General features: G+C 51.8%; 6 protein-coding genes across 6 annotated transcripts; 3 read left to right on the forward strand and 3 right to left on the reverse strand.

Moving 5' to 3' along the window:
- Window position 1: 1 nt before the first annotated feature.
- On the reverse strand, window positions 2–1,132 carry MRS44_013367 (uncharacterized protein; the record flags this gene model as incomplete). Its single annotated transcript, XM_065616843.1, has 1 exon — window positions 2–1,132. The coding sequence occupies one exon, from the start codon at window positions 1,130–1,132 to the stop codon at window positions 2–4; it is 1,131 nt and encodes a 376-aa protein (XP_065472915.1).
- Window positions 1,133–2,626: 1,494 nt separating this feature from the next.
- MRS44_013368 (uncharacterized protein) lies at window positions 2,627–3,656 on the reverse strand (the record flags this gene model as incomplete). The annotated part of the gene is made up of 3 exons (XM_065616844.1): window positions 2,627–3,096; window positions 3,153–3,591; window positions 3,642–3,656. 3 exons carry the CDS (start codon window positions 3,654–3,656, stop codon window positions 2,627–2,629), a joined length of 924 nt encoding a protein of 307 aa, XP_065472916.1.
- A 455-nt stretch (window positions 3,657–4,111) lies between these two features.
- MRS44_013369 (uncharacterized protein) lies at window positions 4,112–5,416 on the forward strand (the record flags this gene model as incomplete). The annotated part of the gene is made up of 5 exons (XM_065616845.1): window positions 4,112–4,228; window positions 4,275–4,316; window positions 4,361–4,661; window positions 4,886–5,077; window positions 5,181–5,416. 5 exons carry the CDS (start codon window positions 4,112–4,114, stop codon window positions 5,414–5,416), a joined length of 888 nt encoding a protein of 295 aa, XP_065472917.1.
- A 374-nt stretch (window positions 5,417–5,790) lies between these two features.
- MRS44_013370 (uncharacterized protein) lies at window positions 5,791–6,195 on the forward strand (the record flags this gene model as incomplete). The annotated part of the gene is made up of 2 exons (XM_065616846.1): window positions 5,791–5,909; window positions 6,114–6,195. 2 exons carry the CDS (start codon window positions 5,791–5,793, stop codon window positions 6,193–6,195), a joined length of 201 nt encoding a protein of 66 aa, XP_065472918.1.
- A 438-nt stretch (window positions 6,196–6,633) lies between these two features.
- Window positions 6,634–9,859, forward strand: MRS44_013371 (uncharacterized protein; the record flags this gene model as incomplete). The annotated part of the gene is made up of 3 exons (XM_065616847.1): window positions 6,634–7,659; window positions 7,719–7,977; window positions 8,844–9,859. 3 exons carry the CDS (start codon window positions 6,634–6,636, stop codon window positions 9,857–9,859), a joined length of 2,301 nt encoding a protein of 766 aa, XP_065472919.1.
- A 3-nt stretch (window positions 9,860–9,862) lies between these two features.
- On the reverse strand, window positions 9,863–11,565 carry MRS44_013372 (uncharacterized protein; the record flags this gene model as incomplete). Its single annotated transcript, XM_065616848.1, has 3 exons — window positions 9,863–9,991; window positions 10,044–11,051; window positions 11,107–11,565. 3 exons carry the CDS (start codon window positions 11,563–11,565, stop codon window positions 9,863–9,865), a joined length of 1,596 nt encoding a protein of 531 aa, XP_065472920.1.
- Window positions 11,566–11,923: the final 358 nt, after the last annotated feature.

The raw sequence follows: 11,923 nt of genomic DNA on the forward strand, positions 1-11,923 counted from the left end.
TTCACTGTCGGTTTGGCGCGGTCCTCTTCGCGTCGTGGTCCTCTTCGCGTCGGCGTTGCAACTCCTCGCGTTGGCGTTGCTCCTCTTCACGTCGGCGTTGCTCCTCTTCACGTCGGCGTAGCTCTTCTTCGCGTTGGTGTAGCTCCTCTTCGCGTCGGCGTTGCTCCTCTTCGCGTCGGCGTTGCTCCTCTTCGCGTCGGCGTTGCTCCTCTTCGCGTCGGCGTTGCTCCTCTTCGCGTCGGCGTTGCTCCTCCATACGCTCTACCTCCCTTTGTACCGCTCCAGTGTAGCGTGTGGGGTAATGGTCTGCAGCTGCAAATGTAATTGTCCGCAAACCCGACTGCAGCCAACTGTCTGGGGTAATGCCAGGTAGGTCTATTTGCTGACCTACATGTGCCCATGTATGGTCGGCGCCACCTCCCCTGAATGCGACTCCGAAGACCGAAGTGGTAGAATATCGCAAGGGAAACTTTTGTATGGTTTTGTTTGGGAGGTTTGCAACGGGATCTGACCCAACGACAAGTCGATAGCATTCGATATTGCGTCCGTTAAACTCGTTGGCGAAGCTTTGGTTTCCAACTCTAGGCGAGCCAAGTGTGACGCAGGTTATATCCGCATTTGGCCATTGCACCCTGCACCATAAGGCACATAGTGTTGCTAACGCTCCGCCGAGGCTATGGCCACAGACCTCGATCCTTCCGGGTTCGTTTCCCGATAGTAGGGCAGTAATTCTCGTCATCATGCTAGCGGCTAGGTCATTAAAGGCGAGCAAGAAGCCTTCGTGTACAAGGGCTGTTGGAAGACCAAGCCAGTCAAGTGGTATGAAGCTGTAGCTGATGTCTATGAAGGCGTTACGGCACAGACCGAGGAATCGGTCTATTCTTTGAGCGTCGTCTAAGTTCATCGGAAGATCGGTTCCTCGGAATGCCAGGACCAAAGTGTTGGTGTTACGGATACCCAAGTAGACGTGGGTACGAGTAAATCTAGTACTTTGGACCTGTCGAGCGGAAATGGGTGTCCCCTGTAAGTCTCTTGCGAGATTTCGGAAATCTGCGCCATCGTTGTCCGCGTATGCAAACCAGGCATATCGTACCAGATGGTCGATGCTTGGTAGAACTGAATGGTTTTGCATGGTCCTATCGTCCGAGGCAACCGTTTTAAAGTGACTAGAACAGGAGATCACCGAGGGAGGAGGACAATATTTTGATTTCGTACTTGTGATCAGCGCGCAGCTTTAATATAGGCTATAACTTGGTAAAAGACAATCACATGCGTAAATAGTTATTCTCTTTTTGTTTTTAATAGATTACGTCAGGAACACCTGCTGCCATACTTTTGGCTCAAACAACCGTACGTCACGGTGAGCGAAGTGCCTCCTACGCAAGAATTTACTTTCCCAAACTTTGTAACATGTGAAGATTGATGCTCTGAGGTCTTAGAGATGGTCATTACCTGCCGGGTCACCTTTGATCTGGGGGATATCGGTCCTGATTGTGCTGCTTAGTCCAAACCTCAATTTTCGCCACACCAAGGACTGTGATTGGAGATGAGGGCTCGCTGTTAATTTCGAGACCATCACCCTGGCGAGCTTCAACCCGCATTTGATCCATTTGAGTATGAGGTGTTTACAGCCGGAAAGCCGTTTGCCGTACCACTGCTTCCACATATCTGCCGAAACACTTTATAACTTGACGTAGGTCTAGCTTGTTTTTAGAGTTCATGATCAGGACTCGGGCTTCTTATTCATCAAACATAATGGGGGTAGCACACATTTACAAAGACCATGCATGTGAGAGGACTATGCATGCGAGGAGACCATGCATATGGAAAGACCATGCATATGGAAAGACCAAGCATGTGAAAGACCAAGCATATGGAAGGACCATGCATGTGAAAGACCAAGCATGTGGAAGGACCATGCATGTGGAAGAACCAAGTATGTGAAGGGACAGTCCTCTCATTCTATATTGGCCGAAGGCAGGACCAACCGTGGAAAATTAACAAGATTTGTTGTACTTAGCTCTGTCGGCAAACCTCGTCGACAATAACCTAAGCATGATTGAATAGTTCGCGCGTCAAACTACGAGTTGGAGTAAAGAGATGAAGCGGTGCATTCTTAATTACCCATCCGTTGTGGAGGAGAAACCGATGCGCATCAAGCGTTAGGGAGAGCAGGCCAGACTCGCTGGAAACAGTCTGTAGTATATTAGAGAATGTTTGTTTAATATTGTTAAAGTGCGAGACTCACGTTTAGGAGCCTTTCCAGCCTTGCTACCGCGAATACTGCGTCAGATGTCGCCCTGCACAGACCCAAGGCCTCAATCCAGTAAGGAAGGTGGCCTTTAAGAAATTTGTGGACTAGACCGCCATCAACCAGGTCATCTCGATGCGGTGCGTCTCGATGCGTCGCCAAGATGGTCGATCCAATAGACGCAAGAGTACCGTACGGACGCTAGTGGATCTGGGTTTGGTATCTTGAGGTTGTCGATGGAGAATCCGGGATCGCGCAGGCTGTAGATGTCCCGCTTGAGAGTTTTTGATATGGCTTGTACTGACCTCAGGACTACGCTGCGATGGTCCTGTGCGCGACCAGACGGGAAGACTATGGTGGTTGCCTCCAGCGATGTTAGGAATTTTTTTTTCGATCGGCCTCTGCGTGATCAGACGGCGAGATTGGGGCTCCCTTGCCACTCAAGTAGTCCTTGGCCGACTGGTGAACAATGTAAACTTGGTCGTCTCGCATGGTAAGGAATGACCCGCACATCCTTATAATTGTCTGAATTCTTTCGGACTTGCCTGATTTCTCTCCCGGCGATCCGGATACCACGCCTAGCTCAAGAATGTGAAGTGGACGATATGCAAGGGTAGCCGCCGAAAGCACGAGCCGACAAAATTCTAGATCTCTCCTCTTCAGCTGCTGAATCTGCTTCATCATTCGAGCATACAGCTCTTCCAAGCCCATCGGCATCTCCTCAAGCACGTCTAAACCATCCCAAGCTTTCAACAATTTTGAGCTCCTGGACAACGAGGGCCGCCCAAAGGAACGTGTCGCCAGCCTTTTGGCGTAGGGTGCGTCGCACTTGATCTTGAAGTGAGCTATCGTTCTGTAGTGACTCGAGTTGGGACACCCTATCGTCAATATACACGCCGACGGCATGCGACACAATGCTGTGCGTTAGCTTTTAGCTCGAGGCTCAGTCCCGTTTGCGAGTCGCTGGGCTTTAGCTGTTGCTCAATATCCCGCTTATTGCGGCTGGAAACGATCCACTTGACACGGCAAGCAGACGTATTCTCAACGACGAGCTTCAAAAGCTGCTGCAGGCCAGTCTCGCACTCGTCGAGTGCGTCGATCACGATATATGCCCTCGCCAGGCTGGGGTCTCGCAGCATGCCGCTGAGGATGTCGGACAGGGCGAAGAACGCATTGCCGTCCTCGACGAGCTTGCGGCCGGAGTGTTCGTACTTCTTACGCAGGTGCGAGGCGAGCGAGGGCTGTTGGACGGCGAGGAGGAAGATCAGGCCTCTCAGCACCGCCGCAGCTAGCCTAGAATAATGACTGCAACTCGCCATCAGCTCACTGCTGCGATTGTTCTATTCACTCTCAATGTCATACTTAAAGCCTTTGTTGGGAGGATTCTCACCTCGTCATCGGCCATTATTTATCGACTCTAGATAGCCTTCGACTGTGCAAGACGACACAGAGCAAAACCAAGGCAGGGATTGGATGAAAATTCCTTAATCAATTATTACCTGCGAGAGCTGACCGCTTCAGATTGGCATTGTGCATTGGTACTATAAAATTTAGAAATATTTTGCTGTTGGCTCTGTCGAAGTGACTTGAAACATCCACATCGGCCCCATTCTGATCCTTCCATGCAACCTGTTGGTGATATCGTCTTTAACTAGCCCATGAGAAGTAATTATCTCCTCTGCCAGGCCACTCGGGATCCCTGGTCGCCTGGAAAATTTTTAGAAATTGGGCCCAAGATTCCGCCGAGATCCGAGTTGTTGGTCGCTCGACAATTAACGAGTTGAGCATAGCCATTGCAATAGCCACAGGGCGACCGTGTTGAGGCTTCTATGAGCACCACCAATTTATGCCTTCTCCAAAATGCGGTTGTTGACTTCCTGGCCTCATGTTTGGGGAGCCGGGTGGCTCTTCGCAGCCATCACCGCGCCAAGCAATGCAGAGAACGTACCTTCAGCCAAGAGCCTCAAGTCCATGGCTGTATCTGTTCACCCTGATGAGAATGGCACTTGCAAAACATACATAGTGCAAGACGGAGACTCATGCTGAAGCATCGGCCAGTCTTGGGGTTTGACAGCTGATGACATCAACAACTTCAACGTCGAGACTTAGGGTTGGAGAGGTTGCGATGACTTAGCCACAGACGTTAAAATATGCCTGAGTTCTGGCAAGCCGCCTCAACCGCTTCCCGTCAACAACGCCGTTTGCGGACCCCAAAAGCCCGGGCTTGCCCTTGGTGCCAATGTTGAGAGCATCTCCGACCTGGCCAAGCTGAACCCTTGCCCGCTCAATGCTTGCTGCAATGTCTGGGGTCAGTGTGGCAACAGTCCCGAGTTCTGCACCCCGGCGGACAGCTCTACAGGCAACTTGGGTACTTGGACGCCAGGCAAGGCTGGCTGTATCTCGAACTGCGGTACGGAGATTAAAAGCGGCACTAACAACTTGACAACCCGTTATCATCGCGTTGGCTATTACGACTCTTCACACTGGAGGCGGCCGTGTCTGAACATGAATGTCGCGTCGTCCAGCACTCGCAACTACACCCACATGCACTAGGCGTTCGGTTCCATTGACAAAAACCTGTCGGTTTACGTCGACGACAAATATGGCGAGTGGGAGGGATTCATGTCGCTCAAGGGCGTGAAGAAGATTGTATCGTTTGGAGGCTCGGTTACTTTGCCAACAAGACTCTCAACCAGCGCACCAACGACATTCTTCGAGACGCTATGCGGCCTGAAAAGCGTGACAAGTTTGTTTCGAACCTTGTTGACTTCGTCGAAACTACTAGTATCGACGGAATCCATTTCGACTGGGCGAACCCCAAGGTATGTAACTCAACAGCCTCCAAGTCCCCGCTCTATCTCATTCCACATGCACACGACTTATATCATCTGTAAATTTTTTTGGCGTGCCGCTAAAACATTCTTCGCAGGCAGCCAACATCACTCAGTTGCAGGGGAAGGTTTCGATGGTGTACTCTACATTGCCACCCTCAAGGCGCTACGGGAATCCCTCCAAGACAAATACTCCATCTCCATCAGTGTCCCTTCTCAATACTGGCTCCTCAAGGCATTTCCCGTTCCTGGTGATGATCCAGATGTGCCCTCAAATGCTTTGGCCTCGGCATCGCTGGTTCCGCAGCAGTTCGTTTCAAGGCCATGGACTTAAGGCGTTCCTAGCGAGAGTTGTCTTTCGGGAAACGCGTCGTGCGTCCCAGAAATGCTGCTGCAGCGTGAGGGAATCACGCTCAGGGGCACGTCGCCCCCATTGTCTGGAGCTCTAACCGTACCGAGTGGTGCGAGGATGAGGGGTTGTGAGGTGTGTGCCGAGGTTGCAGAATCCGGAGCGCTCGGTGACGAAGAGATTGGTGTTGCGGTTTGGATAGCATCACTAGCGACAGTGCCTCGCTTCTTTGCATTGAATAACCCAAGGTCTTGTCCTTCAGATGAGTCCCGAGACAGATGTCGTCCGGGGCATCTGTGAGGAGTCTCGGGGTTGTTTTCATGGCATATAGGGGTGCCACTCGCAGGCACATTGCAACGATGATGAACCCGACCACCGGCCTTGAGGCTATTCGTAACCTCGACGAGTCGAACGGTAACGATAATATTGATGTTGAAGCTGTTGAAGCCGCTGAGGCAGCCGGAAAAAGGATATTCCGGTAGCTGCAACTTCACAACTGCCGCCTCTAGCAGCAACACCGGCTTCGACGATAGCTTCACGTTATGAGCGCTCGTTATAGTGGTCTAATATGGTTGCACCGGGTGAAATATAGCATGAAGAGGGCCTCGGAGGTGTAATAGAGGAATCGGATTATAAGCTTAACACTAAATTTGAGTGTAGACTTAATACTCAGCGTTACCAGTTTAAACAGGACTGAAGAACGCAGCTGTGACGCCCTGGCGGTAGTCGTCCGAGACCTTCGCGGCCGGCTTGACGGCACCTGAGACATTGATACGGCCGAGTCTTCGTCTTTCCGCGAGATTCACATACAATAAGGAATTAACGTCTGAAAGCGCCGAGGCTACGGCTTGAGCGTTAGCGTCACGATGACTTCATCGGGAGGCGGGGAAAAGCTATCACAGAAGAGGAATAGTCATGAAGTTAACGAGATTTCAGGTGCAAGACAGTGGCTGCGCTAAATTTATGCGTTAAGAGATCAGTTGCCTAAAAGGCCGTCAATTTGATGGCCGTTCAGCATGTGACCCTCAATCAATCAAACCTCCACTTGAGCATCTCACCCTTAACCTACTGGTCCATCTTTCGGCCTTAACAACTCGTCGAAGGCCTTCGGATCTCCCCCAGTCCCAGCAGCATTTCGCGCCAGCACACGAGCAACGCACATTTGAGTCCTACTCCACAGACACTGATGTTAGCATTTCGTGATGGATGGGATTCAAAAACTTGCTAATCCCCCGCCGATTCCCCTCCCGATTTCCCTCCGATTCCGCGCTCCGATCCGCGACAGTTTCACTGCCATCCGTATCTCACCGACACCACGTTTCAGGTGCACGCAGACTGAACACCCTCAGGCTGCTCTCCGTACTTTCTTTCGGGAAGATTTGATCGAAGAAAGCCGTTTACGAGGGAACGTCCGCAATTTGAAGCTCGTCTGCGTGCCAACGGACGACGACCGCAACTCGATCTTCATAAACGAGCGTGTCTTCCGAGATATCTTGGAAGAAATTGGATTGGATCCCTGGATTGAGCGTTTGATTCAGATTAGAGCACACGGTTATTACCACTCGGGTCGGATGACGGGCAACGGTGTCGCAACATACTGTCTCGGAACGACTTTTGCCTCCACCATTTGGACTACTCGCCAGGAGCAATCGGGATTTGCGACCAAATGCATTATCCTCTTGCCTTCCGACCGACTCGCCGGGTTGAAGAAGAATTTTGAATTATTCAAGGACGACTCTCACTCTACTCTGTATCTCCCATTCGTACTTTCTGTGGACGCCCTTACATGGCGTCAGCACCGGCTCATGAAGAGCCTTTGCACCATCCGAGACGTCGAATCAAAAACGGGTCATGGATCCCGGGGTCCTGGCCACTCCGACAGAGGAAGAGTCGACATCACAGGCCTTCGCACCATCCGAGACGTCGAATCAAAAACGGGTCATGGATCCCGGGGTCCTGGCCACTCCGACAGAGGAAGAGTCGACATCACAGGCCTTACAGCCAAACTTGGGTCGGCCCTGAACACCGTCGGCAATACCACTAAACATTTAAACATCATCGAGTCGGTATGGACCCATCTGGAGAGGCTGTCTGGTGAGATGCAAGACGCAGAAAGAGTCAGCAACTATAGCATCCTATCTGCCATAGACATTCTTCGGCAGCAGTCATCGAACGCAAGAGAGCAAGTCCGGTACCTCGAGCTACGGATTCGCAGCCAATCCTCCGTGGTGAGTCGAGTTGTTTCATATCCACACGGTCTTGTGTTGGAGTAATAACCGAAGCATAGCTGTTCGCTCTCTTATCCCACGAAGATGCCGAAGTCAACATTGAACTGGCCACCGCGGGTAAAGCCCTCGCGGAAGCAGCTCGACGGGACGGATCTTCTATGAAGACAATCGCCGTCCTAACAATGGCATTTTTGCCGGCCACGTTCTTCGCGGCCTTATTCTCCATTCCCTCGCTCGGCTGGGATGAGCCAGACAAATTTGCTCTCTATTTCGCTTTCACAATCCCCGTCACCCTTGCCACCTTCACGATTTGGGCTAGTATAACACAACGCCAATCGATAAAGAGCATCATTGCGCGTTTATGGAAATAATTATAAAGCGGAAATAGGCTTATGTCATCTAGATTGCCTTCGATATTCTGTAGCAAGCTCTCCAGAGCACCAGAATATTCATTTCTTGGAGAACTTTGAAGCACCCCTACTACAGTGATTGCTGCGAACATTGCGACGCAATACACAAAATCTGGCCCGTGCACGCGCGATGTTACGGTTGCATATTACCACATGGGTGACAAAACCCTTTTGGGAAGCCTCAACCATGTTAAAATACTTAGTAATTTTGTGGACCCTTGCAAGACTACAGTACTTCACACTATCTGGAAGGTATCTCTCCATTTCGATGGCATCTCCACTAGGGAATATGTCGTGATAATTCCTGGTGACGCGTCACAATTTTTTCACTCACTCACTCACTCACACATACACACCAGCATCAATACCCAGCCCATCGCCACCTCGTAGCAGTCATGGGCCATCCCCATCCATTCCCAAAGTAAGCTCGGGTCTATCCATCATGAGATTGTGTGACTGACCTTGTCTTGTACGTAGATATGCCTGATCACGTCCTATCGCAGACGTGTCCCGATGTTCCGAAGACCGTGGCCCCTAAATCGTACCAACGGAGCCACGATTTCATCCGCGATAGCTACCCAGGGTCTAATCTTTGTCCATATTGCGGCAGACGTTGTGTTGAAATATAAGACCCAACAGGCTCCTAGGTCCTAACCCTTTTTGTTTCAACACGTTGGCCCACGAGCATCCCCATCCTCGACAGCTCGCCAGTCCCGTTTCGAGACGTTGAGACAGCCTCCACCTCCTCCGCTATACAGTCTATCGACCTAACAGCCTCTGATCGTTCCACGCCCTCACAGACGATCTTCACCGGCTCTGGAGACGGCCCTGGCCGTATCCTCGCAGCATCGCGGCCCTCAGCCGTGTATCGAGATGCCAAACTTACCCAGAGTCGGATCGCGAGGGGCATAAGGGCGAGCTCGTCGCAACTCAGTGAGGCTGTGGCTAAACAGAGCCAAAACAAGAGCAGACGGAAGATCTCGATGCGTCTCACTGTCTTCCTTGCGAAGCCTGACCCATGGGAAATACTAGACGAAGACGAGGAGCCCCAGTGGTCTTTGGCTAGAGAGCTGCTGAAGGTCGCTTTGCGCCCCTTCGTCGACGAGGAACCATCTCTACCTGTCCACTTCTGGTTCGACAGCATCTTCTTCCCTCAGTTCAAGGACAAGCCTGCCCTCTCTTCTGTTCTTCAATTCGACAAGAGACTCGTTCAGAACGCCCATATTAAAGAGGGTATCACGGAGCTGAGTGACCTCGACTGGGAGAGACAGACAGCCGCAGAGCTTTTCGGCGAGGATTGCTCTTTTCGTTTCAGTAAAACAGAGGGCAGATGTCTCCTTTTCCTTGTTTTCTATGAGCCATCGCCTCCTCGACCACAAGTCCCGGCCCCTCGTCATATCAAGACGCCGAGGTCAGCCGTAAAGCCGTTCAAAAAGGAGAAGGGAATCAAGAAAGAGTTAGTCAAGACCGAGGTGAAGGTACAGCCAGCCTTATTGATAGGGAGCGAGTTCAACTCGCCCTCCTTGAGCCCCTCTCTGAGCCCAGTTCTACCTCCTTCGAGAGCTAGCGCAGAAGACCAGATCGAGGTTATTACTAGCGACGTGGACGAGACCCGCACGGGTCAGAAACGGGCTCGAGACTCTATAAGCTCAGCACTCTCGGTAGAGGCAGAGGATAAGGAGCTCTCGGCTGGCCCTGCCTTCAATGCCCATGGTCCCGCTGCTGGAACCCGAGGAGTTGATACGAGGAGGCCAAGTAGTCGGCATCCTCGTAAACAGACGAGGAAATAGTAGTTACTCTAGCTCAAGGTGACCCAGGTCCCCCATCAGCTCGTCCACACTATTGATAATATCGCCGGGTAGCTCAGTTCCGGAGAGGCTATTGTTAATAGGCTCAAGGTAGTTCTGCTCGAGGAGCTGAAGCTAAAGCATTGTCAGCTAGCTTTTGAGTGCGATGGAGTACTTCTTTACGTACGAATCTCTCTTGCCCTCCAACTGGACTCTCTGGGATGCTCAGCACCGGACTTGCCCCGCAGTCGAGATGAACCCGAATCTTGTCTCTAAGCCGTAAGTAGATCGCGAGGTGTGACCGCTTATGATCAAGCTCCCCATCTAGCTGACCATCGAACTGAAGATCCCGGAGCTGCTGATCACACCAGTCCGTTGTTATTGGGTCAAGAAGATCGTCTATATCGATAGAATCGACAGCGGTCATCATCTGGGCAAGCTCATCTCGAGCCGCAGGCCCTAGATGGACTGCCCAGTTCTCCACTTCGCTTATATTATACAGATCCATCGGGATCCCGGCGACGAGATGCTCCCTATTCTTCTGTGGCCGGATGCGATGGCCGTTCCACATCTCCGTGAAGTCCGCAACCTCTTGACGGATCATGGGTCTATAGAGAGCATACACTGTGATCTGGTGAGCAAGACGGTTTGGTTGGAAGAGGCCGCTATCAATCAGCTCGTGTGAGAACGCGATCCAGCGCTGACTGACACCTTTGAGCAGCTTTTCCCACCAAGACTCGATCCGTTGGTTAGATGTGCTTGGGCCCCAGATATGACAGGAGCTCAGTCTCGCTCCCTGCCTGTGGACTCGTTGGTCGTTATCCTCGGTGGTATACCGAAGCTCTGTCTGATCAAGGTCGGCGAGAATCGCCTGGGCTCCGGCCCAAAGAGGAGTCTCGATACCATGATCCGAGCGGGTGAAAAGGGGGCGGACCCCTGAGTACGACACAGTCCGTAGAAACTGTTTGAGTGAACTCAGCGCAGTCATGTTCCCCCTGCCGACATATATCCAGATGATGGCTCTCGAGTACGTGTCGATACAGGCGTAGATAGAGAAGCCGAAGTTCTTGAACTTCTCGTACCCATCGAGAGACCACATAAAGTTAGGCCCAGGAACCTGGAAGTTCTTCCGGTGCTTCCAATCAGCAAGGCGTCTTTGTTCGGCCCGCTTCTTCCACTCTGGGTTCGTTTGGTACTCGCGATATAAGGTATTCTGGCCGACAAGGACGCCGGCACGGATGCGGACGTACGTAATGGTATAGATACCCCCTGCCAAATCCTCTGATGCTTGAAGACTGACGGTCGTCTTGGAAGAGGAACTCTCTTGCTTTTTGAATAGCCTCCTGTCGTTCAGCCAGATCTCGGAAGCGCCGCTTCATGCCATGCTTCAGACGATACTCCTGTATAGTCCGCTCGGAGATCTCGATGCCGCGTCGCTTGAGATCACGGACGATGGAAGTGTCGCTATATCCGTATCCGTAGAAGTAGCCTTTGATCAGCTCGACGAAGGTGTTGGTATCAATCTTTGAGTGAAGGGGGGAGTACTCCTGGGCACCCCATTCCGCTAACCTCCTTTTCAGGGCTCTGACGTCGAGTACGTGCCCATCGTCGCGGAGATGGGCACATATAGTGTCAATGGATAGTCCTTCTCGCCGCTGCTCGAGGATCAAGTCCTTGACGCGCTCCAAGTCCTTACGAGGCCTCGGCATTGTGCGAGACGCAGACCAGGGGGTCGAGGTCGTGATAGAGGTCGGAGTTCATACCTCCTTCCAAGGCTTCCAGCTGCAATATCCGGCCCCCTCTGAACCGGCATTATCGGAGCTTCGGCGCCGATGGAATGGCATCAGCACCGATGGAATGGCATCAGCACCGCTTGGTATGGCATCAGCTCTGCTACATTCAAAACAGTGCGCTATCGTATCAATACTGTAGCCCTATATACAAACGCCTAAAGCCTATGTGCGAAATAGCTCCAGTCATTTTCGTACATGGTTTTGTCACCCATGTGGTAATGTGCGACCGTACATCTCCGCACACGTGAATGTCTCAATTGCATCACCACAACAT

The sequence above is a fragment of the Fusarium solani genome (assembly GCF_023522795.1).
Source record: "Fusarium solani strain SB1 chromosome Unknown bctg00000009, whole genome shotgun sequence".
Classification (NCBI taxonomy): domain Eukaryota; kingdom Fungi; phylum Ascomycota; class Sordariomycetes; order Hypocreales; family Nectriaceae; genus Fusarium; species Fusarium solani.